Source organism: Falco punctatus (assembly GCF_963210335.1).
Source record: "Falco punctatus genome assembly, chromosome: 4".
NCBI lineage: Eukaryota > Metazoa > Chordata > Aves > Falconiformes > Falconidae > Falco > Falco punctatus.
The window spans coordinates 100,783,569-100,810,209 of record NC_137583.1 but is presented as its reverse complement, the minus strand read 5'-3'; the positions used below and the strand labels follow the sequence as shown (position 1 = coordinate 100,810,209).

At 39.2% G+C, this 26,641-nt stretch overlaps 1 protein-coding gene across 3 annotated transcripts in view; it reads right to left on the bottom strand.

Annotated features, from left to right (window-relative positions):
- Window positions 1-2,960: 2,960 nt before the first annotated feature.
- SNRK (SNF related kinase) overlaps window positions 2,961-26,641 on the bottom strand; it is a 42,393-nt gene continuing 18,712 nt past the window's right edge. For all 3 annotated transcript variants that reach the window (XM_080387230.1, XM_080387232.1, XM_080387231.1), the window contains exons 4-7: window positions 15,502-15,643; window positions 12,796-13,008; window positions 11,616-11,750; window positions 2,961-6,824 (exon numbers count right to left, since the gene is read on the bottom strand). In XM_080387230.1, coding sequence (XP_080243356.1) covers window positions 5,606-6,824; window positions 11,616-11,750; window positions 12,796-13,008; window positions 15,502-15,643 — 1,709 coding nt within the window. In that variant the 3' untranslated portion in view covers window positions 2,961-5,605. The remainder of the gene's footprint in view (window positions 6,825-11,615; window positions 11,751-12,795; window positions 13,009-15,501; window positions 15,644-26,641) is intronic.

Sequence of the window (26,641 nt, the reverse complement as noted above, 5' to 3'; positions counted from 1 at the left end):
AGAGAGGAGGAATCTCTCTGCACCCCACTGCTTCACATTAAACACAGTGGTGATGGCATCTGTCATCACTGGTGTGATGAGGGCGATCCTGGCTGTGGGGTAAGAGGGCTCATCAGTCTTTCCTCCTAGCTCCCATCCCAGGCCTTGGGCCTTTGAGCTCAGTGGATGTGGCACACAAGAGCCCCAGAAAGAAAAACAGATTTTTCCCCCCACCCTGTATTTCTCAAGAGAGAGTAGCAAGAGGGAGGAAATAGGAAGATGTTACACAAGGGTTTGCTGAACTTAATTACTAAGGAGATCTGACATGACATGTCTGAGAGCCTAGTGAAGTCCTTACAAAAACCCCATGCTTTTCAGGTCCTCTGCAGTATCAAGTATACTTACATTTTTCATACAAGCTAATTTTTCTACCATCTAAGAAAGTAAATATTTATATTTTTTTTATTCCCCTAGCATAATAGACTTTACTCTGTCACTAATTCAGGGTTCCCAACTTCTAGAAATTGATGTCATTTGTAATACATGCAGATAGTCCAAACTGATTCAACTTGTTACGAGCTAAAAAAAAAAAAAAAACACAAACCAAAAACCCCAGAACTTTTACTTCAAGGAGGGAGCAAGCTAAGAGCTACAAAGGAGGGCAATCCTCAGGAGAAGGGCAATCCAGCTGTCCCTTGAAACACTGTACCTACGTGACTTCAGTGAGGGAACCTCGCTGGCTTCAGGCAAGAGGCAGCTAAGCAAGTGAGTCAGCTGCGCTTTCCCAAGTGCAGTCACATCAAGGTGTTATTACTCAAACACCTTTTACTGAAAGCAAGTCATAATCTGGAATTAGCAACAGACAGAGCTCTACTGATTCATCCACATCAACTGAACCATGAGAAAGGCTGTCAGCTTGGTTTGGTTGTCTCCGATGTTTGGGACATTCCAGTTTGCCCCATTCTCTATTGCCAGCCATCTACCTTGGGATTTCTCTGTAACTGGCTAGCATGTGTCTTTATTTGCTAATGAAAAATTCATCAAAAAAAGAAAACTGACCCGTGTATACCAACTACTGAGATGTTACTGCTTGGCCTTGTCATCTTAAGACTACAGTACAAGACTTGCTACACCTTTCCTCGCTCGGGCATGGTCACAGCCCCGCAAGTTCCTTGGCTGCTCCTTGCCTGCTGCCGCCTCCACCCCACTTTGCATTAACCAGAGCTGGGAAGCTCACCAGCAATGGCAAGGTCCCAGCTACAAAAGCCTGTGGGTACAGCGTCATGCAACTAGCCAATCATAAAGCAATCACACATTAATTGCATACAATTACAAAACCTGTTAAATGCCAGTAATCCCTCTAAGCATGCCAAACACCCTGTGTCCATCCCATCTCTGCCTGGGTTACAGTTCGTGTTTCACAAGCAGTTCAATCACGGGCTCCGTGTTAAGGCACTGCAGGCGAGCAGGCTGCGCCAAGCTGCTCCAGCCACAGGTCACCACAGACATCGCTACGGCTGAACCGGTAACACGCATGAGAAGATACCAGAAGCCATGAGAAGATACCAGAAGCCACCCGCTCCCCAGCAATCCAGCGCACCATGCTGCAGCGCATGCCTGCAGAACATGTTCCAGCAGTGCTGGCTGGCTGCCCCCTCCCTCCCGAATCGTTTTTCACGGTACCTTGGGAAACAGACAGCGCTAAGCAGCACTGCTCCCCCACCCAGGGCACAGCGGTTTGTAAGTGACCACAGCGGGAGCACACGCCTGAATCTGAGCTTAAGTATTTCAGTTCTCTCCATTGCGCACTGACACACTTAATTTTACGTTCACAGCAGATGTTTTCCAGCACATGGCAGTCTAAACATTGCCCTGTGGGGCAGAGTTGTGAAATGTTCACTGTGAAGCAGTTGCAGTAACTGGAATTAACTCCTGGGATCCCGTTACATGTGACGGTAGAAACAGAGCAGAGCCTGCGTGCAGAGCTCTGTCTTACCCTGGGGTTTTGGATCTTGTGTGGTTTGGGTGACAACAGCCTTGACTTCAGGCACCCGTCTCTTTGCACAGAGCCCACATGCCCTGCTACTCACTTTTGATATGCATCAGTGCTGATGCCGACATTGTTTTTTTGACTATTGCTCATTTTACATTGCAAAGAAGAATAGTACTGAGTTAGGTTTGGACTAAAAACATTCAGTCTGTACTGGTGAAACTTCCGCTCACATACACCTTCACAAGGGAAAGGCCCTCACTAGTTCACACACCACCTATGCAGATTTGGCAAACTGGTATATGACCGATGATTTCATCTAACAAGAACCACCAACACAGGCAAAGCACCTTACCTTCCCAAGAGTTACCGCAGGGGCGGGTGAAGGATCCCTCCCGTGACTGCAACAGACACCCGTGGCCACAATAAGGCCCATCTGACTGACTCAGCACACACACAGCAAATATTTTAACTGAGATTTTGAAGCCTGTTGTGTTCTGAATTCCAGAGCTGCCAGGCACAAGCTGCCAGAACAGCACCAGGATCACTAAGAGAGTAAGCCAGACAAGGTATCAGAAGCGTTCGCTAGCTGAACAGCAGCTTCCAAAGCTTACTAAACCGTCTGAAGCATCCTGAAGTTCTGCCTAAGCAGCAGCTACCCCAACCTTTAAACAAAAAGCTATTTTAGCAGGTGCCAACCATGACAACCTTTAAACCCAAATCAACAAGTTCGATCTAAGTGAGAGAATAACTGAAAGTTTGCAAATTAACATGCATCCACACATGAAGCTGTATTTTTTCAAGGCAACACACCGACATTTCCACTGCTTTCTATTTTAATTTGTTACTCTTATGTGAACTCACTCCCCACAAGTGTGTCTCCGGAAGGTCTGACCTCTGATGTGCTGCGGCCTGGGGACTCGGCCAAGAGCTTGCGTCGCCCTCACACAGGGAACACCAGGAGAAACAAACTGCATTGACATGCAAATCATCCGTTATGCATCAATCAAGGTATCACTTTTATTAACTGGATTTTCCATTTCTGTCGCACACCATGAATGTTTATACAATGAAAAAGCCAAACATTGCTGGAAGCAGTAAGATCTGCTGATATTTCTGTACCCTCTTAACACACACACACAGATTCTTTCTTGGTGAGAAATTTTTATATTTCTGTTCATTAATTCTGCTTATTTAGACTGCTACTCTTAAAATTCTGTGTCAAGATTGTCACATCTTAAATACAGATTAAGTTGCTAGAGGTACATTATTTTCATATATATATTTATATACACACATACAGAAAAATACAAGACTAACTGGTTTTCCACAATATTTAATTTATACGCTACTGTAACTATATGCAACTTTTAAAGACACGTTAAGGGGTACAAGAAACTGTTTACTTGCTCTAAATAGTTTGGTCCAATATTATCGTAATGTAGTGGTTATTCTCGCCCTTCCTTTTACGTGACAACATAATACAACATACACCACATGCACAATCATTCACCTATCAACAAATGGAGAAAGGACACCACTCAGACTAACATTTGTACACCCAAAGGTTCAACCAGCCACACACAACTATAAGGCTATAATACAACTATGCAGCATAAATGGTCAACACTGCTGTTCTAAAGTGAGCACCATATATACAGTTGTATATAAAAACATTGGAAACAAAATACACTTGGGGTTAGTTAAAAGGTGCCATTCCAAGGCTGTACATAATATCAGGAAAGAGTATTTACAATACTTGGAAAAAAGCTGCAACAAATAAGTTTATTGCCAATGCCCTTTATAAACTTGTCTCCTACTTGGATGTTACGCTCACAGTCTGTGAACCACACATCTCTTTTCTGGCCCTTGGTAAGATCCCTGCTCAAAAATGTCAAGCAAATATGTTCTATGGCTTCACCCACACGTCTACTCTTGTAGCTTTTGATTTAAAATACCACACTGACTAAACTGCAACTAGAGTTTAAAACTTTAACACTTATCCTTTGCCTTGTGTAGGAAGCAGAATGTAAAATCCCTGGCAAGGCTAGCCAGGGAGGATACCCCATGCAATTTAGACGCTTAGTAAAGTCTTGTACTAATCAAGAAGAGCTGTCATGAGCTGTAGAAATTATGACCAAGCATAACGCCGTTCTTTGGTGCTCTGCTCACTCTGCGGTGGACACGAAATGCGTTGTATTCGACCATTCTGCAAGCGTTACAAGATGCTCAACGGTGTAAACTCCTCTCAGACATCCAATGTCTGTCTGCCCAGGGCGCTGCTACATAACACCACCAGTTTCACTAGCATTGCTTAGAAGACCCAGTGCACAGCATGAAAAAATAAAACATTCTTGCCCTTCCCAAAACTAGGAATCTGCAATATATTTTATTCTAGATAATAAAATTCCACAAAGTTAATTCATCTGGTCAAAAGTATCCTTTTGTACAGAAATACTCTAAATCAGGACCTTGCCATGGCAATAGGAAACCTGACAGAAAGGCTAAGAGCTGTAAAATAAATACTTTCCTATACGCTATTTTAAATGGACTTTATGAAAAAGCATTATTACTGAGGGGAAATAAGTGGTGTACGTGTGGGGAACAGCAATATTTTAAGTCTTAAAAAGAGTAATAGTGAGAAAAATGCAAGTGACAATAACGATTTCAATTTGAATCCAATTACCTAAAGGTTTTCCATCCCTTATTGCCTTTTGAAACCTCAGGGAGGGGAGGAGAGGATAGGGGAGAAGGTTTACAAGGTAAAAACCTAAAATATTAAGTGTCATGATATACTAATAACAAAAGTAATTCATACAAATACTTTATTTTCAGTTAGCATGTAAAAACTCAGAAGTAGACTTAGTTTACCTTTGTTATATTAAAAACGAAGATTGTCTGCTTGTAATATTAACATATTTCTATGGGAGAAAGCTGCCTTACAAATCTACTTACCTTTTTTTTATTTTTTTATTTTTAAGGAACTGCCTCTAGCAAAACAAGATCTTTTCACTTTGATTTTTGAGCCACAACTTAATCCATATCATAGCTTAAGACAAATAGGTGTGGGTTTAAAATCATATTTCAAGATCACTAATTTTCAGTGCATCTTTGCTTTGTACAAGCCTTGGAACATCTGAAAGCTCCCTGAAGAGTTTTCAGCATTAAAACATTATTGCTTTGGTTCTGTTTCAGACACGTAGAAGTATGCCACATATCACGTATTTTAGTTATCACAGAAGGTCGGAACAAGAATTAACATTTCACAAGCAAACAAAAGCTTCTCTCTCTAGTTTAAGTGCAGAACATGAACTTCTAAGTGCTCCATTTACATTAGGATCCAGATATTTATTTTAATTTAATCCAGATCTTTCATAGTAAAATTATAAATGTAAAAATTACACAATAAAATATTCTGGTTTATTGAAAAAGAAAAACATATCTGCTAGCAGCATGCAAAGACCATGCATTGTCATACCATCAAGCAAACACAAAATTAAAGTGTAATAAATAACTGCTCAAAGCCCACTTAAAAATCTAAAAACAACAAAAGGGGGTCCGTGACAAGGTGTTCACAGCTCTGAACAGGAAGAATGATGCTGTCAAGTAGATAGAGTTATTAGAGTCAGGTCATTGTCAAATGACATGACAACAACTGGTTTGACTGGAGGTACACAGCAGCCCCTCCTTTGGGTTCCGCTGAATATTCACAGATATCATCTTTTCGCAGAGAGGTAGTTGTAGCACATTATTTTTCAAGTTCCTGTTCTTTATCCGTTCCAATTCATTTGCTGTGTCTGACATTTGGTCAGAAAAAAATTTTAGGTTGCCCAACGATGAAGCCTGGTTCACGCTTCCGCTGGAACTTATACACATTTTCCACGTTGATTTCTCCTGTACTTTTACACTGGAAAAGGACAGATTGTTTTGAGGATCAATAATGTATTTAGTGCTGCCGTGAATCTGTGAGCCTAGGCAAAGGCTCATTAATTTCAGACTTTCAACCAGTTCCCCTGCGCTTCTGGATGATAGCTGCATTGAGTTTCCAGATCCAGCGCATCTCCGAGTGGAACCTGAAGTGTTGTTGGTGCTACCGCTGGAGCTACCGGAGGGACTCCCCCCACCTTTGTTGTTATCACTTGGGCTCGTTTTGTCTACCCCTCCATTCCCATTACTTGGTTTGCTTTGTCCACCACCATCTCCTTGACTGCCAGGTGGCCCTTCGCTACTATCCCGTCTATGCCAGGAGTAAGTAAACCCACTATCTTTGTCTAGGCGTCTCCTACTTTCTGAGTCATCATCACTTGTTTCTGAACTACTGCAACTGGAACCCCGTCCCTGGCTTTTCCTCCTGTGATAGCGTTTATGCACTGTGCTAGGTGAAGCAATATTCATTTTTAACCTGCTGAGCTTTGGGGGCAAGTTCTCATCCATGTCAAACTCATCATCTGACTCGCCCTCCTCAAATATTTGATTGAGGACTGGTGCACTCTTTCTTGAAGTAAGACGATTTGTAACTGACGGCTTACGGCGCAGGACAACTTGAGTAGAAAGAGAAATAGGTTTCTTATCTTCTTCATCCTCCTCTTCATCTTCTTCTACTCTGAACAAGCACTTCCGCCCACTTGTAGTGGGTTTTAAGCTCACCGACGGGACTGCTGAAAGTGCCGGTCCAGCTAATTCAGGGATATCCTCCTTCTTTGCTGAATCGCCAAGGGCCTTGCTTCTGTGGCCATTGAGAACGTTCTCAGCCGTGCGAGCTGGTGACTGAGGAACAGTTGCATGGGAAAGAGGAGAAGCTGTAAGGTCATCCTCCAGATCCTGGGGTACATCGATTTTTGTTGGCCACGATTGCCTACATAAAAATTACAAAGAAGAAAAGTCAGTGCTTGAGAAGCATTTCAGAACATTAGAAAACGTAAGATCTGCACAAGAGAACCACAAACGCTGCCACACAAATCGGCCTGCTGAGTGGCATGTTTGTAAATAACAGCTCTGAGTAACTGAGGAAAAGAAAACCTTCTCAGAGAACCTGCATTCCTTTAGGATGTTATTTGAAAGGAACATTGTATATACAAAACAGTTTAGAAATGATGTTGGTTACTGTCAAATGAAGTCTTAAGATTCCACTGCTCTCAGAAAACGAACTAAGCAATAAAGAAAAGGAAATAATCGTGTCTCAAAGACAATAATCTGAAGTAGGTATAGAACCACCAGTACCTGCAGGAAGATACCAGCTGATTCAAGCACAACTTAAATAAGACAGTATTGCAAGCTGCTTTTAATCTGAAGCTTCTGTTATCCCTCCCCCCCCAAGTATTCTTAATATAAAAATTAGGTTAGAATTAACATGAACGAGACTGAAAAGCTGAGTCAGAAGAAACATTCTCTTTCTCAGTAAGTCTCATTCAGACCAAGCTCTATTCTACAAAATCTCCTTTAATTTTAAACACACACAAATTGAGATCACACATTTATTAGTCCTTAGCTGAGCAACTGGAAAAATACAGCTGCATGAATTCAGGACTCAAGCTGCTTAGGAATATGACACTTGAATAAACGGTAAATCCAAGTTCAAAATGTACGACTGTGTACTAGCATAAGCTCAAATCAAAATGAAAGTAACACGTGAGTGTAAATCAGTTTTACAGTTAACAGCTGATGTCTTCTCTCCAGTATCTAAGCTAGTAGGTTTGTATTTTGATTTCTATTGGATTTGTATTTTACTTTAAATTCAAATATATATTGTAATCTTCCCATAATGCACACACAATAAATTAAGAAAAGAGACTGTTAGTCTTTCCACTGTATTTTGAAAGCCTAATCCAAAAGACCAAAACCTTAACGCTGAACATATCTTGTGGGGACTAAGAAATATTTTCTAACCTCTCAAAGCAAGAGTTATCTTTAATTTTAGAAAGTTTGCCAATCGTTTAACTTTACATAACTGAAATACTCTAGCATACTGCATGAAAAGCTGTAGCGGAGACCTGTGTTCACATATGGATAGTGTATTACAAGACATTCCCAACAATATTTTGGGTGTGCCAGAAGAAAAAGCTGCTTGACTTTGTAGCACAGTTTAGAAGCAAAGTGTAGGAGAGGAAGCAGAGAGCATTTCGTACCAGGTGCGGCCCCAGCTATCTGCTTGGACAGCCTGCATACAAAGACCGAAGGATCATACCAATTTCCTGATCTCTGCTGTGTTGAGAGCTCAAGCTGAAGAAACAAGGGAAGCTCAGACACCTCTTTGCTATTCTTATTCTAAAAGCGTTCTTTTGAAGAGTTTAAAGTCAATGGGAGCACCTGCACTAGGACTGCGTTTGCTTAAGGCTCCCGCTGTAATGGCTGAATAGCACGAGATGCCTGTCTACACACAGGTAACGGTTGACAACTGTCTTCCCGACTGTACGAGCTCTGAAGAAGAGTACCTTATTAAAGCCAACATTCAACTCGTCAAGCCTAGCTGCACACTTTGTTTTGAAGCGCCAGCTTCAGTTATGCCCAACAAACCAGCGATACAAAAATCCAGCAGGGTCCTCAAGCAGTGGGAGCTGGCTGCCTGCACACCCCTGTAGGCCTGCGCATCCCACTCCCTGGGAGCAGCCGCACGGGCTCTTTCCCGTCTGATCAGGCACTGCGAGCTGCTGGTGGCCTCCCACCAGCTTCTCTCCAGTGAGGGAGGCCACACAACCAGCAGCTCCGACCCGAGCCATCCAGACAAGAAGGGGGACCTAGGCCGGGCTGACACCGGCATCCTCCCTCAGGCCCCAGCTGACTCCAGACATGCTGGTAACCACTGACCTAGTTTTCCCATGACTTGTGCTACGCTTGGCATTTTAAACACAAACAACTGTCTGTGATTAACAAACAGGACAAATAAATTAGAAACATAACTACAAAAGTGACAGAAAACAAAGACCTAAATCTTTAAAGAATTCGCCATGCCTTAAGAACAGCCTGGTTTGTCAGCAAAAGAAGGAAGAGGTCTGTGGCTGTCACAATAAAGGGTAAATATAGTATCTAACATACTGTGGCTTCCAGCAACCAATCTCCTCACTACGGTATATGTTTCTTTCTCATAGCAGCCTGTGTTTGCCTCCCTTCCCTTTTCTCCCTCCCCTTATTCCCAGTAGGCCTAAGGGAAGAGTGGGACAGAAGAAAGCTCCAGGTTGAAAGTAACTTAGATTTATTTATTTTTAGAAAAATCTTTTGAAGTCTCAAAATCAAAGCGATGCTTTGTTGTTTTTTCCATTAAGTCATTCTACATAAACACTCTGAATTTAGAACCATCACGAATATGAGGAAAGCTACCTGGGACCATTAAGGGCAAAAGTTCCTGAGTTCATGCAGATGTTCTTGTCATAAAAAGAAAATTCATATTCATAAGGCAGGCTTCAACTACTCCAACCTTACAAACTCGTATCAGGATTTAGATTCAATGAATTTGTTTGTTCCAGTTCCTCACATAACTGGAGCAGCTGTTCTACCAAAAGAGTGACACTGACACAGTAAAAACCAAAACAATTTAAAAGCAAACTTCATAGTTTCAGAATTTTCATTTGAAGGTAAACACACAGTTTTCCTCCAAAGTAATGTATTCTATAACTAATAGTTATAATATAGTATATTAGTGTATATATATAAATATAGTCTATTAGTGTATATATATTATATAAAAATTATAATACCACATTTGATGCTCGGCTTGGATTTCTTTTTTAAAATTGACATAAGAGAATGATCCACGATGAGAGAACTGCAGAGTGAAAGTTACAGTATTACCCTTGAAGAGAGGAAACGCAACACCAAGCTTCAGACCATTTAGGTAGGCACCCTTTGCTGCCTGCAACAGTAACTCTTGTAAAGTACTTGTAACCGCACAATGTAAGAAAAAAATTCCTGCTTAAGTGACCATTGAATGAATGACCTTTTAAGGGCAGCGACAAAATTTCAGTCTACTCTAGTACACAACACAGGGTGCAGTCTCATCTGGAACTTACAAAGATGTTGAGAACCACTGAAAGGTTCAGAGAAAAACACCTCGTTATTCAGGTACATGGAACGGCATGCAGCAGAGACTCCTTCTAAAAGCCTCCAAAATCAGCCTAAATCCAAGGTAACAACCAGCAGAGAGAACTATCTTTAACCTGTTTTCCAAAGTGCGTGCCCTTCATTTATTACACGTGTCCATTTTTTCTAGATCAAACTCAAGGTAGCAGTACCTTACTTATATCAATTAGGCCAAGAAAAATATGAATATGCACCAAAAGGACACCACAGCGTTTGTGTCCCTATTATCATTCATATTAAATGATTTCACATGTGAACTTGCATGAAAGTTGCACACAGAAAATTACCTATTTTGCAGTCTTCTTTAACTCCTACAGATAGATTAACAACACTGAAGGTAGGCAGCCACTCTGAACATCAGCACAAGCACTTAATACTCTTCCCTCATTAAAAGATTAGCTACTAACAATTGTTATTACTGCTAGTAATAGTCACCAGTATTTTGCCAAAATCTAAAAAGGCCACTTTTGAAGAGACTGAAGGTTAGAGAATAAAAATTAATGGAAATGCCTTAGCACAACCTCCATCTTCACTGGAAGGGTTGTCAAAATGGGCCAATAAATACTGGCCTAGAAAGCAGATCCCTAGTCATAGTCTAATGCTTAACTCAGGAAATCAAACCCAAAATATTTAAACTGTTCAAAACTTGCATCCTCCAGTATCAATGTGCAGGCAGAAACCACGTTTGCCTTGTGCTTGGGTTTTGGGGTTTTTTTTGTTTGTTTGTTTGTTTTTAAAAAGCATATGCCACTCTAACTGAAAATAAGGGATGCTTGGGTGACTGGTTGCAGAGTGAATGGACTGGTTTAACATATCAATATCCATGCATGCCAGAACCTCACTTCCCCCTTTAGTTTTACTGTGTCAGAAGTTGATGCTTTGAAAATCTCAGGGAACCTTACTGTAAGGTTTTTTTTAAATCATGTTTTTGTCAAACTAGAAAAAAACCAGAACACCAAATCCCACAAAAAGCTACCATCTATTGCAATGTCTTTAAATGGCTAATTAAAGCAAGTCAACAGTTTTCCTTAAACAACAGGCATATCAACTGACACCACAAATAATGTAACTTACAGATGCTTGCTCTAAGCTTGATTTAGGGGACATTCAAGTCATTAAAACTGAAAGCTAACAACCAAACCATAACATCAAATTCAGAGTGATTTCTCATTTATAACTAATTCCCCATCAACATGTTTACAGATTATGCAACTGATTTTTTTCAAGGGATTTTTACACACACAATTTCTATGAGGAAGTGAAGGCCAAGGAACATGCCCTTTCCTAGCAGGTGTGAAAACTTACTACTTCAGATACAGACTTCAAATTGATAAGTCATTTCCTGAAAATGGTAGGAATCGAAAACACTATTGGTAACTGATTTCCGAACAGCTTCTGAAGCATCCACAGCACTTTAGAGACATTTAAAATTTGCAACGTGTAAGTATTTTACTGTTTTTAAGAAAGCAGTACTTGAGCAATTCAATAATGTTCTCAGTAAGTCAACTTTCGGGAAGGAAAAAAAAAAAAAAAAAAAAAAAAAAGAAACCACTTAAGATTCCTAAATTCTCACCTGAACTGAGCTTTGATGTTGCTAGGGCTTGCAGACCTGGTCTGAATTTCCTTTTCTTGTTTTTCTCGCAGAATCCTTTCAGCTAGTAAGAAGTAAGTTGCAGTGATGTGATTGTATTTGTTAGTTTCCAATGCCCTAAGGAAAGTATGAAAGAAGAAATAAGCCACACATCAATGATTTTCTAAAAACTGGATATGCATCTCACACAACTTGCTGTACTTCTCATAGCAGGAAAAGCACCTGAAAGCAGAGCTGCGTATTTTTAATGTTGTAACAAGCACGTCTTGGTTTTATTAAAAATAAAGAGCCAACAAGTCTAGTAATCTCAACTGTAGTTACATGAAAACATCCTCAGAATATCATCCAAAAAATTAAGGAATTCCCCCTTTACTGAAAATTCCTTAAATGACAAAATTGTATTTCATTAATGTTATGCTTTCCCACTGGCACATACAACCACACAGTACTAATATTTGTTCATACAACAACTGGAGGAAAAAAATCTTCATTATTTTAGGGCTGTCAGATTAAGTTTACTATAAAATTAAGTTCATAAGCCAGTAAGCATCATTCAGCTGTCCTGTTATGCAGCTGAAAGCATAACAAACTGCTGCTTCCCCACCCTCCCCACAAATGGTAAGATAACACTTTTCCCAGCTTAAACACAAATAGAAAGAACAATTTTAAGTCCTCAGTTTGCAAGTATTTTAGAAATTTGGGGGGTTTGATCTACCAGAAGAAACTATGTAGCTTTCTAGCAAGCTCAGTGACAATGACTACTTTGCATTATACAGATAAAAGGCATAATACTTTAAATGAACAAAGCTTAAGGGATACTGGAAATGTTCTACAGGAAAAATGCTAGAATTTTATCACCTCCAAATATACATGAGGTACAAAGCACAAGTAAAAGCACGGATTTCAAAGCAGGTACGTTTACTCAAGATGACAAACTACCACAGGAACGGAATACTGTTCCAACACATTTTTGTGAAGTTTTTCCTAAGGCTGGGCCTGCATAACTAACTACTTCTCATCCTAGAACATCCTATCACAGAGCAAGACTGTTATCTTTTGTTTGTTAACTGAATGGCTTGATATTTAAACAGGTTCTCATGACACACTTCTCAGAAGTGACAGGTGCACAAAACAAACCGCACATGGAAAACTGACAACTTACTCCACTATTGTATCTCGGTCTGCTATATCACCCAGAACCATGCGTTGTATTATACTGTTGTGTTCCTCCTCAGACAGATTTTTATATGACACAAGAGGAATATTGTACTTCGTTGCAGGAGATGGGTCAACTCCTTGGAGCCACGCATGGTTTTCAATCTCTTCCAAAGATGCCCTTCGCTTTGGATCTCTCTGCAACATCCGTGTAATTAGACTGTGAATAAAAAATAGATCTAAACAAAATGCACTCACATGTTTAAAAAGCAGCCACTGTAAGAGCAACATTAGGAAGAAATTTTCTGTCAGCCCACACAGAACTTTAGAAGTCTCTACAGTAAACAATGTGATGGGAAATTATTTATTCTCAAAGACATTCCAAATATTGCTGAACTGAAGCAAACAATTTAGTTATGAAAAACTATAAATATAAACACTGCTGTTTTCATTTACTATGCTTAGATTCTTAACCTGATTTTTCTGGTTTGTTTGGTTTTAATAGGTCTTATAGGGCAACCGTCACAGATGGCCTACAGGCTGGTCTGTAAAGTAATAGAAATATAATTTTCTATTATTGCTGCTGTCAACAAGAACATGCAATGGCAAGATAAGCAGAAATATTTTATTCTGAAATAGCTATCAGACATTTGATTCTTCAGTATCCCTAAAAGAACAGTGATCTATCCATAGAGGGGAAAAAAACCCCACCAAACCCAAACCCAAACACCATCTGGGATGATGAGGTGACAAACCTACTAATGGGTTGATACTGAGTGTTCACAACTGCTGGAAAGGAAGTGCATAAATTCCCCAAATAAACAGAGTAAGGAGACTTGATTAGGACAGCACATCTTTGTTCACTTACTATACATGGAAAAATTCTTGGGGGAAGTATTTTTGGCTTTGCATAACAAAACAGAACATGAATATACAGTTTTGATGCCAAGGTTTCAATGAAACTTTATTACTCCAACATGTGGAATGAAAGTTCTGCAGTTCTTACATAATGCTTTTTATTGCACTAACTATACTACATATTACCTTTGTGATTTGTGTATAATTTTTTTAAATTTTTTTTTTATTAGTGTGAGATTATGTATGGAATTTAAAAAGGAGGTTAATTCAGAGTTCTTAAAACTCTACTGTAAAAAAAGGTCACATATATACTTCCTCTGCCTCTACCAAAAGCAATGACAGGGTGAGCCATGGAGCCTTGATTTTCTTTGCTTTTGTTAATATTATGACAGAAAGGGAACAAACTATATACTTTATTTGACCTTCTTTAAACTACACCTGCAGTAAAACCACACAAGTATACCATGTGCGTCTCCTGCTTCAAGCTTGCTTATGCATCCCAAACCACCAAGAATGCTTTCACTCCAAGGAAAAAGTTTAAATATTCCTGCAGTCTTTTCCCTAAGAAAACCTAATCTACAGAGGACTTGGGTAACTGACTGTACATTGTTCATGCATTGCATAGAGAAGCAGATCTACTTGGGCCTTTAAGCAAACTGCAAAAGGCTGCAAAAAGTAAGTTTCCTGGCCTCAGCACAGCATACAGCATCACTAGAGATTTATTCAATAAAAATCAAAGATAAGATCTCTCTTTTAAACCTCTTCCTGTACGTAAAGCTCTTCAAGCTGCTGAAAGCACTGACAGCAGCTTTTCCATGTTACTAGAAATGCTAGACACTAATGACAAGACATGAAAACCAGCTATGACATCATGTTATGCATTAGATTCCTGGACCACACAGATGACGGGTGAAGAGAAGAATGGTCATTATGACCACAGCTGTAACAAACTTAATTTTGTGTCAAATAACAGAATCTTAGACGCTGTTCTAGGTTTTTTTGACTGGACCAAATGCATTTTTCTAGCATTTAATAAAGGTATCTGGACTTTCATATTGAAAATGAGAAACTCTACTGCAGATTCAAAAACACATCCAAACATTGTAAAATAGTCTAAGTGATGCAACTGGGATATATATTAAAAGGACTGAAGAGGTCATTAATCAACAGGGAAATATCGGTAGATATAAAAAAAAATGAAAAAGCTCCAGCAAACGCTGCAGAAAAACAGCACAACAAAATGAGTCATGATTCCCAAGTGGCATATGGTATTTGCAGACCGAATATTTTTCTCCCTTGATTGCCTAGAATGTTGATTTGAAGTTGCAATTTCAGTAACGAGCAAAACTTGCTGTGATATCCTTGGGTTTTGACAACTTTTATTTTGAACAGAAATCTACAGGAATCATTACCTTTTTAACCCCTGCCACAAAATACACTCAGCAACACCTTGTAATATGTCCAGCAAGAGTTTTGGCCAAAGCCAGACAGTGCTGAGCAGTTCCTTCAGTCGTTTATAAAATGCATGACAACTGAGACACATAAAACAAAGGCACATTGTGTAAAATCAAAATGAAGTTTCACACAAGTGTGAGGAAAACCTGTCAGCAAAAAATATCATGGGATTGAACTTTAGTAAGAAGAGGCACAAAGAATAAAAAGAAAATGCAATACTGGTGCCCAAGAAACTACTCAATGTGAAGAAATACTAACAACTACGCAAAAGCGGTAGGCATGCTATCTTATTAACAGACAAGGAGTATTCCAAATGCTGACAATATGGTATGGGGAACTCCCAAAGATAATGAGAATTCACTCCTGCAACCGCTTCCAAGTTCTTTAGTACTTTACTTACTCTTTACATTCTTTGGACACATGAGGTGGCACTGTGTATTTGCAGTCCATTATCATAGTCAGAGTTTCACTGTCATTTGCTTCTTGAAATGGCGGTTGTCCACAAACCAACATGAAGAGGATGACCCCCAAACTCCATATATCTGTAAATACATAGTGCATATTTTAAAACAGCTGTTGAGGAAACAGACATAATTACCTATGAAACCATGAAATATTTTTGACGTGCATAAGGGGGCGATTACTGCACTCTTGATTATGACCGTTACTTATGGAATTTGCAATTCCACTGACATACAAAATACAGTTCCACTGTTTGACAGCTTTTATAGTTTTAGAAGGGAAAAAATAGGATTCATGGCTTCAAGGATGCATAACAGCCTGAGATGCAGAACACCTTTGACAGCAAGTGTTAGATAAAGGTAATCTGGCCATTCAGAAGACAAAAATTCATGACCCTTTTCTTCACAGGTAGGCACAGGTTATCAAATCACGGTCCTTTCTGAAGGACTAGCACAAACTTCTCAAAATTGTTTACATGTTACTCTATGAATTAAGAAATTACAAAGAAAGTAACACCGATTTAGGTATGTTTTTCCTTCGGTGGTGTTGCTTCAAAAAATTCTTTGCTACTTCCAATGGTACAGAATAAATTAATATTTACATTTAATTTTATATTTTAATTATAAATAATTAAATTTATAAATTTAAAAATATTTAGAATATAAATTCATAAAATAATAAATAAATATTAAATTTATGATTTAATATTAATAAATGATTAATATTTAATAATAATTTTTATAAAACCACCTTCTTAGACCAATCATATTACACAGTGTGGGGTGGTGGGGTGTGGTTGTTTGGTTGGTTTTTTTAAAATATCCAAACATAACAATTAAAAGTGACCTCTACTATGCTCTGGGAGTTGTCTTGTTTCCTTCCAGTTCCTGCTTGTGTAGAATAAAAAAAAAAAAAAAAAAAGCCCAACCAAGAAAACCCTTTCTTGTTCCTCAGTGAAATGACACACCAAAAGACGAAAAAGTAGTACTTTGTGGCATGAAGCTCTTTGGCAGGTTTCTACTTACTGTAAAAGCTAATATTTAGTTCAGATCTTAACTGAAAGTTTGCCTAAAAGAAAATACTTCACAAGTCTCACTGCATTCAGTGCAGGAAGCTTAAATATTAAGAAATACATCATATTGTAGAAAAATAAGTAACTCCAATATATGCTTAAAGGCCACGTTCTTAAACTTCAGCAACAACTCCCATGCTGTGGAAATGTCAGTAGCAATTTTGGGTCTTACACCCTAACATTTCAAAGATCTGTACCAGTACAGTCCTGTACGCCAGTAAAACCAACCAAGCAACCATATGAAGCGAGGGAAATGAGCAGACAGGCAGAGTGCTCCTGAGGAAGGAGGGGAGAGCAGCTGGCTGTGGTGGAGGAAGCAGAGTGCACCAGCGCTTTGCTGGAAGGGCTTGCAAGAGGGGAACCACACCGAGCTAACCTACCCAACTGCATCTGGCTTTCTGTGGCCTATTCAAAATACTTGACATACATTTAACACCAAAGAATGGCTACAATTTTATTTAATAATGTAAATCACACACATTCATCCCTAGAACAAATGCTCATTTTGCTACTTACAACCCATTCTTCATATGGTTTAGCTGACAGAGGAACAGAAACGCTACATGGTAATTTTCTTTAGAGTTCTAATTTGTAGTAAGTGTATGCTATTAACTCGGACAATTGTTTGATTTCTGTTATGCTTGCTAGGGCCGCAGTTCTGTAGGTACTGAGCATTTTGAGGCCAGTATACCATATCAGATGTATCTGCAAATTCAACGTGACTACTCCCATATTTAAGATTCAGTAAGTACTTTAATATTTTGATAGCCTAATGCCAGAAAGCTGAATGTTCTGGAATACAGGATTTCGAAAAGCCTCACAAGACAGAGAGGTAGTTTCACCAAAGAGGTACACCTTTAGATTTGTAAAGCTACTTACACCTTTCTCCTCCTGTTTAGTTTGAACGTGGCCAAAAAGTTTTAAGTCTCAGTAGAGCACTACGGTAGCAACAACTACACTTTATCTCATTCTTACACACGACAAGGCAAAGCTTACTATTACACTTTTCTGACAAACACAGCAGAGACTTATTCAGATGTGACCAAGAAATAACAGTGGAGAGAAACAACTACTTGGCTTTTATTTTCACTGTAATTTTATAGCTGTGGCTGAAGAACAACTTCATTACATCCACAGTCATGGCTACTAAAATGACTCAGCTCAGAGTGTCAAGGACACAGCTGAGCAGCCTAAGCAGACTTACAAGTATACTAATAACTAGGAAGCAAGCAAATAACGTGCCTAAATAAGTCTAATCCCCTTGTAAAGACTGAAAAGGGAAAACTCACTGAAAGACTTAGTGCGGACCTTACTGTGTCACAAGAAAAGACATCATCTTGGGGCTGTCTTCACAAGCCTCTCCTCATTTACGGAAGCAAAGCCAAGTGTTTGGATGTCTGCAGATGCATTAAGAGGACACATTCAAGGGTTCTATCTTGCCTCCTCATATGCAGACTCTCAAATCGAGGGGTTGCTCCATTTTCTGTACCCCAGTTTGACCAGACCCAGGCGCTTGTTCGCAACTCCACATGCAACAACCCAACCTGATGAATGACGCAGCATCTTTAATAAGGCTCGCTCTCTGGTCACCTGCAAGTTGCCACCTTGTTAAAGGTAAAGGCACAATGGAAAACATACATGCTGCTACAGCCACAACTAAGAAAAAAAGACTGGGTTTGTGCCCCCCAAAAAGTGACAAAGCTTGTTTAGTACAACTTCCAGCAGCTTTTGTACTACATACAAGTAACCAGAGATCAGCCTGCACACATCTTCAGTCACAGGGGTCTGCAGTTTATGTTCTTTGACTGGAAAAGTTAGGATGGCCAAGCTTGCTCCTATGTTTTGCTATCCAGCATTTCAAGCAACAATTTATGGGTGTTTGTTTAAAAAAAATAATCATGAACACTTAATGAATCACTATAATAATGAATCACAATAATTAGGAGAGGTGTTGCAGGCAGGTCAAGGGAGGTGACCCTTCACCTCTGCTCAGCACTGGTGAGGCCACACCTGGAGTACTATGCCCAGGCTGAGCTCCTCAGTACGAGACAGGGAACTACTGGAAAAAGTCCAGTGAAGAGCCACGAAGATGAAGGGACTGGAGCATCCATCCTGTGAGGAAAGGCTGAGAGAAGAGAGCTGGGAATGTGAAGCCTAGAGAAAAGGCGGCTCAAGGGGATCATTGTATACAAACACCCGGAGGGTGCAAAGAAGATGGAGCCAGGCTCTTTCCAGTGGTGCCCAGTGACAGGACCGGAGCCAACGTGCACAAACTGAAATAGAGGAGGTTCCCTCTGAACATGAGGAAACACTTCTTCACTTGACTGAGCACTGGCACAGGTTGCCCAGGGCGACTGCAGAGTCTCCCTGCTTGGACATACTCAAGAGCCACCTGAACAGTCTGGGCAACTGACTCCAGGTGTTCCTGCTTGACCAGGGGGATTACACCAGGTGACCTTTAGAAGTACCTCACTGGAGCATGCAACAGAAAAACTGTGCTTCTTTTAGCCGATAAGCAGTGCATTCTAGGCGTTTATTTGAGAAACAAAGCATGACACAGCACAGCAAGAACTAAAATAATGTTGATGGTGTGAACACACAGAAATGGAATGTTCCATTTACACCAGCACAGGTTGTCTCAACTCCACTACAAAACAATTTTTCACTCTTCACACCAAACAGAGTGTAAGGGATGGTAAGCGTGAAGGAAGTGGTAAAAAAAGCTGACAAAACAGGAAACACTAAACAAATTTTTGAACTAACTTAATTTGAAATATACAAAACCTGCAAAAACAATGGAAAAATGGAACTGATATATAAGTAGTGGATTGTTCACTGATATTTCAAACTACCACAATTACTCAAACAACAGTTGTGTGCAATCCTGAACAAAATAACAGTAACAACAGTGTCTTGCCCTTACCAACCTACCACAGTTTCACAATGGCACTTTTTCCAAGGCACACAGAACGCTGGGTGAAATAAAACCCAAAAAGAATAGGATTACTGGCAGATCTCAGTTTCCAGGACAACAAAAATCCCTGTCTGTTTGGCATTATAAAGTTTTTATTTTGCATGTTTTAAAGACGCTTATAGCTTGATGCAGGTAATACTACCAAAAAGGGAAAATCATCTCCTCTTTGTAAAAAAGATCCATAAACTTGAGGGTTAAAAAGTCTTGCTTAATTGTAAATATCTCTAAATTTAAATAGGTGACCTACACTCCCAACATGCAAGTAAGTTTAAACTTGTTGGTTTGCTAGCCTTCAGTGTAATTCTAAATTAAAGGGTTAGAATCAGAAGTCTTCAAAGCAGATACTCCAAAATAATGAGTTAATACCTTGCATCACTTTGAAAGATTTAAAAGATCATCAGCTAGATGACTATATGGTATATGTAAGAAATGCTAATGTCTGTACCTGATTTATTAGTTTTAAACTATTCTATACCTGAAAAAAAACCAACCACCCAATCCTTTATCTGTGCTTCCCACTTTTCTCTTCTGGAGATCCATAGCTACAAATTTTTTCAGTCAAATTCAGAAAATATACCGAAAAAAGCCTTAAAAAAAATGAACATGCCTTCTCTTTAAAGATACAATTTTTGTTCGCCCATTTAATGTAATAACCACGGTACGTTCCAGAGAACCATTGGTTTCCAGAACAGTGCATCTGGCTGAGAGATGCAAGATCTTTAAGCATGGCTGGCTAGAGAAATTAGTAAAGGAGAATCAGAGATTTTCATTATAGCGCATATTATTATTTCCCCAAACAATACAAAGCTACACACAGGAATGTTCTTTACCATACTGCTTGTGCTCCATAATCAGCCCTGCGCTATTCTTTCCCACTAATAAAGAGAAAACTCAACTGTCCTTTGGATCCCAAGGAGCTTAAGCAATGGAGAGGGCTGGTACCTGCTGCCCATTCATGCACTGTACCCTGCTACTGCCAATTTCTGCTCACATGCTACATGTAGAAAAACTGAAGTAACTCCTCTTGCTGGGGAGATCACCTCCACCAGCAGAGCAGACAATGGCACCTTGATCTTTCATTTCTAAATCCCAAAGTGTTCTTGCCCTGTTACAAAACAGGGTTTCACTCAAACTGAGTGAAAGCCTCAGTCATCCAATTTGGTCAAAAGCATCATCCAGTTGTGAGCAGGTTAGAATGATGCTGGATCAGCAATGAAATAAGCCTGACATCTAACCAAAGCAAGGCTTCTAGAGAGAAGCAGCATCTCTTATTAGACCAGCTAATAACTGGGGAAAGGGGGAAGAAAAGTAACTCAGTTCTAAGGTACAGGTTTTTTCTTTAGATCTCCATACCCTTGCAAAAACATACTTTTTTTTTTTTAGTGAACACAGCCCTTATAGTATGTTCTTAATTTAATATACCTTATGGCAACACGGGAAAAATCTTGAGGCAGTTTCCTGCTTTCACACATCTCAAAAACTGTAGATACACATCCAAAAGCAAAGACGACAACATCTACTTACATTTTTACCCATTCACTGAACAGTACTGGTTCACTAAAGGGCTGCACAAGCACTAGCGTTCAAAAAAATGCAAAGGAGAGTGCAGAACTGTATGGGCAAGATCTCAATGCAGAGTAAGACTGCTTTTTTGAGACCTGTTAAATATGCTGCACCATTTAAAAAAAAAAACCCTCACCTTCAGCTCAATGCAAATATAATTTGACATACAGTATACACAGTAAAGAACTCCGCAGACATCTACCTCTCCTCTACCGTCACACCCCTGGCATACCATTTTAAGATAATGTATTAGCTATGGTGTTATGTTAATGCTAAAAAAAAAATAATCATGTTTTAGGCAAAACTTTTACATATTGTAATAAGTTTACTGCTTCAGCATTCAACCAGATAAATGAGAGGATTTTTTTAAGCAAACCTCCTTGGCTTGGGCCAACAACTGAGCACACATTTTCAGCTATATTCCCTTATCACAGCTCAGAACTTAGGTGCCAGTGCCAATTCTAGATTTGAGACTCTTAACTGAAGGAAAACAGGGAAAAGAAGGATTACCTTTAGAAGAGCAGATTTAAATAAGAATTTATTTTTCACAATTTCAAGGTTTTTTACTACTTATAGTAATTAGCAGTTGAAGGATTTATAAAAACTGCTTACATCTCCTGTCCTCCAAGGGTCATCTAATTCGCTGTCTTCAGACAACTGGTAGACAAGCAGAATTTAGGCCTGACATGCTGCATGCATTTAACATGCTTATAGCCTGTAAAACTTCAAATGATTATGGTGAAGGAAAGCACCCTTGTATACTGCAGTGGCCAAAATCAAGGTTTCTTTCAAAAGCACAGTGAAGACCAAGATACAATTTAGCCTTTAAATCTGGTACTAGTAACTTGAAACTGCCACTGCTGTAACAAGAATAAAATAAGAGAGATTAGGACTTTTAAAAGCACTAGTAGCTAGCCGCTGCAGAGAATATTTTATTGTTTTTAAAGCCACTAAATCATGTTGATCAGGAAAGGCCTGTTCAAGCAGGATCCCCAGAACCATGACAACCAGTGCCGTGTATATGCAACTTCCTTACATAACACGAAGTCACTGCCATGGAAACCAAACTGCGTCATCAGCTGTCTGCTACGTCTGTCTTAAACACAGGGCAGTCACATCTGTTACGGTCAAGTTCGTACGCTGCACGAGGGATATCCATATTCATCTGTTTCACCTCTGAGCTGGGCCTCACCGTTTCGTTAGCCATCTATTCCTTTCTGAAGTTCCTGACTTACTCCCGAAATAAGCACTACAGATTTCAGAAAGTTAGTTTCTGTGACGGTGGGGATCCAAGATTTGCTCAAGTTTCTGCCATTCCTCAGAAGTTCAGACACTTGTCACACTTTATATATAGTGTTATGTGAATTTTTGATTGTAAGCAGCTAAAAATCACATTCATTTTGGAATAGACATATTCACACTTAACTACTGTAAATTGAGCCTGCCTATTGAAGTTGTTTATTTCAAAACTTGATGGGAAAAATTCTTTTCGCTCCTCAAACGTAGAGGTGCTTAATAGTTTACACAGTGTATATTGCTCAGTTGATCCAATGGATCTTTCTACAGAAAGCCTGCTTCTTCAGAACTGATTTGTAGAATTGAGTCATTTTTGTCCAGTTTTATACGTTTCTCATTGCAATGTTTACTATAACAGCTCAACGTTATAGTTATCTTCAACTCTAAGTCACTTAATAAGCAAACCAGAAAACAGATCAATCTTTATGAAGATGACAGAAATGCTTACACATTTATTTTGCCACTGCAGAGGTATCCATGGACTGCGGATAAATGAAGGATGGAAATGGACCCCAATTTCCAGCATGATGTGCAGTTACTCTAACCACTATCTTAAGACATTAAAGAGAATGTCATCACCACTGCTGCTACAACCTCTTCAGAGCAGGCATGTGAAAGAAAGGCTAATCCATAGAAACCTGTTTGAGTACAAGACTTGAAAAGGACTCAATGTATCATCATTTTAGTATCAAGTTCTTCTATGAAGAGCTAAATAGGAATAATCTAACAGAAAGATCATCAGCACCTCTGCCCTCTGGGCACGTTCAGGGCTACAAAGATCATCAGCACCTCTGCCCTCTGGGCACGTTCAGGGCTAGCCAGCCACTAGGCAGTATCTGAAGACCGCTGTTTTGAACTCTGACACAAAACCCCATCATGAGCTACTTTATTTGGACTGCAATTTAGAGGTGGAACCTTCACTGGGCTCAGGAGTAGGTACAGGCTGATAACTCACAAGGGTAACGGTGGTAAGCATGCTTGTTAGAAGTTGAAATTTAAGATCCTGTTCACAGCATAGGCTATGGAAAACAGAACGAACACTCAAATTTATGGCATAGCTTCACATAATTGTCTGAAGAACCAAAACACAGTGTAAAAGTAAAAATTCACATGACAAGTCAAATACTGCAGAAAATGATACTTCTATCAGAAAGTGATGAAAATTTACATACCACAGTGTAAAAGGATAAAGTCTGCTATCATACCACTGAATAGTTTGAATGGTGCCTGTTACATTGTTGATACACTTGTGCTTCAAAAGGAGAGTAAAAAGTATTTTCACCCCTGTGTAAGCTAAAAAGCTTAACTCAGTTGCATCTCATGCATAAGAAGTTAGTAGCACCATAGTATAGAATAACTGTGTTAATGATGTCAGCATTTTGATGTATCTCAAGTATTTTTCACTACCATGTGCACAGACAGACTGCTGGCAAATCTGGAAAATGCTCAAACAGGGCCAGTTGCAAAATCTGAGAAATATGGGGAAAGAGCAGTGATTACTTTTTCATATATACTTGAATTTTCACTGATTGAACTATTCTTCCATTCTTTAACTTTTAATGAAAAAGGCTTTGAATAAACTTGTGTACTGGCCTCTTGTCCTGGTTTTGGCCAGGATAGTTAATTTTCTTCCTAGTAGCTGGTACAGTGCTGTGTTCTGGATTTTGTATGAGAATAATGTTGATAACACACTGATGTTTTAGTTGTTGCTAAGTAGGGCTTTCTCCAAGTTAAGGACTTTTCCAGTTTCCCAAGCTCTGCCAGCAAACAGGTGCACAAGAAGCCAGGAGGGAGCACGGCCAGGACAGCTGACCCGAACCACCCGAAGGCGTATTCCATACCACAGAACATTGCATTCAGCATATAAACTGGTTGGGAGCTACCGATCACTGCTCGGGGACTGGCCGGGCATCAGTCAGCGGATGGTGAGCAACTGTATTGTGCATCACCTGGGGTTGGGTTTGTTCCCCACCTCCACATCCCCGGCCCATTTCCCCCCTCAATTTTAATTTCTCTTTCTCTCTCCCCCTACCACCCTTTTCCTTACAATTGTTATTATTATTTTAATTATATTTTACTTTATTTCAATTATTAAATTGTTCTTATTTCAACCCGTAAGTTTTACCTTTTTCCAACTCTCCCTATCCCACGGGGTTGGTGGGAGTGGGGAAGGGGCGTGCAAGTGAGCAGCTGCATGGTACTCAGTTGCCAGCTGGGGTTAAACCATGACACCTCTCCAGTTTTCAGCTATGCCACTGACTTAATTAACCTTTTTTTTTTCCAGTCTTTTTAAAATGGGATTTATTTTTCCCTTGCAGAAGACTGAGGATCATCTGCAACGAATGCTAACTTTTTCAAAATTAACAGGCATAACTGGGTTTTCTTCTTGTTTTAAAGCACTACAAATCCAATTAAAATTACTATTAGAACACATAGCAGATGAGAATTAGGAGAAATCTTTTCCATCCCCCATCCCTCCTGAAAACCGCATAAACAGCAAATGGCTTTTAGCAAATTATTTTTGTAATTAGCTTATCTGTCTGATGAAACAGTCTGTTCTATATGTTATTTTATTTGACTAAGACATGGTCATCGGTAACTCCTCTTATCTTTGAGCAAAAATAAGAATTGCTTCCAATCTGGCAACTAGTACTCATTTTTCCCTGAAGACAATAGCACAGGTTTTGCTGGTTGCATAAAACTATTAAAAACCAGACAAACAGTTGTTGTTTACGTTTTTAGTAACTACCACATCTCAAATTTCAGTAGTGATACTTTAACAAAAAACACCACCATTGAAAAGTACTCCTGAACACATGCCACTACCTTTAATTCAAAATAGCCTGGTTTACTCTGATACATCAATTCTGCATATAGAAATATATTCTATCTCCTTTGGTTTCTGTTGCTTAGCCGCATTTCAGAAGTTACTGAATCTGTATCAAAAACAAAAGCAAGCCCAACATTTTCTGTATGAATTCTAATAGTACTACTCCAGAAAATCATTAGCCAGGCTGAAAAACAGTGTTAGTTAAATGTAGAAAGAAGGTTTTCTCTGTATAAAACATGTTCTTAAAATCATTGGACAAAAAGTCTATAAAGCACATACAGTTTATGTACATGTTTCACTGCAATGTTTTTGGTCTTTTTTGTATTTATATACTAAAGAATTTGCTCCTGGTATCTAAGAAATCCTTCATATTTTCTGATCAACTATCTTTTCCTAAAGGTTTTAGCTGTACAGTATATAAGTTATACTTCATTTATAAAAATTAATATCTTAGTACAGCTTTACACATGAATGCAAAACTTGAGCATCTGGTTTGTAACTAAGCAGTACACCATTGATCTAGGTTCCACCACATCTGTGTTGCCAAATTTCAGCCATGGGCTGAACATGAATATCTAAGTACTTGTTTGCAAGATAACATGAAATGAAGCTTCCTGGCTGTGGAGATGTATTTATCATAATGAAATCTTGCTCCACAACAGCAGTTTGAAATATTATGAAAACAGTTCTCCCAGGAACACAGCAAAATGACCAAGTAACTATACTTAGTTACAGTGTAGCTGATATGACTATAACTGAAGACTATCTGGACAGCTTCTCCTCTGCAGTTCCACTTGGATAAGTTATTCTTTGCTTCACCCAGCAATTTATCAAAAATGCATTAAATCTTGGGCATAAATTATACTTCATAAATATTAGCTGGTACAGATTATTGAGAAGTCATTAGGATCACCGACACACATCCTTCATTACAGCCCTGCCACATAACTTCATTTCTGAATAAAAGGCTCCGATACCTGTAGCAGTTTGAGGCACTACAAGTACTTTATTGTCAATAAAGTAATCAGATTGGGGGGGGGGGGGCAAAATCAAAGAATAGCATACTACATAAAAACTGGACTCCCCTTTCATTAAAAATACATTTTGCTACCTGCACCCACATTGCCACAGAACATAAATTCTTTAACATGCCATGAATATCCTCAGGACTGAAACTCTCTGGAAGTGAAGTGTTCTACAACCAATTTCTTATATTTGCTTCTTCTGGAAAATATAAAAAGTTCATTTCTGATGATTTTTCAAATCTGACTTTTTTTCAACATTGTGAGAGACACAGCACGGCCATACACAAAGTACTCGCATCAATTCTTCGGTTTTGCTTC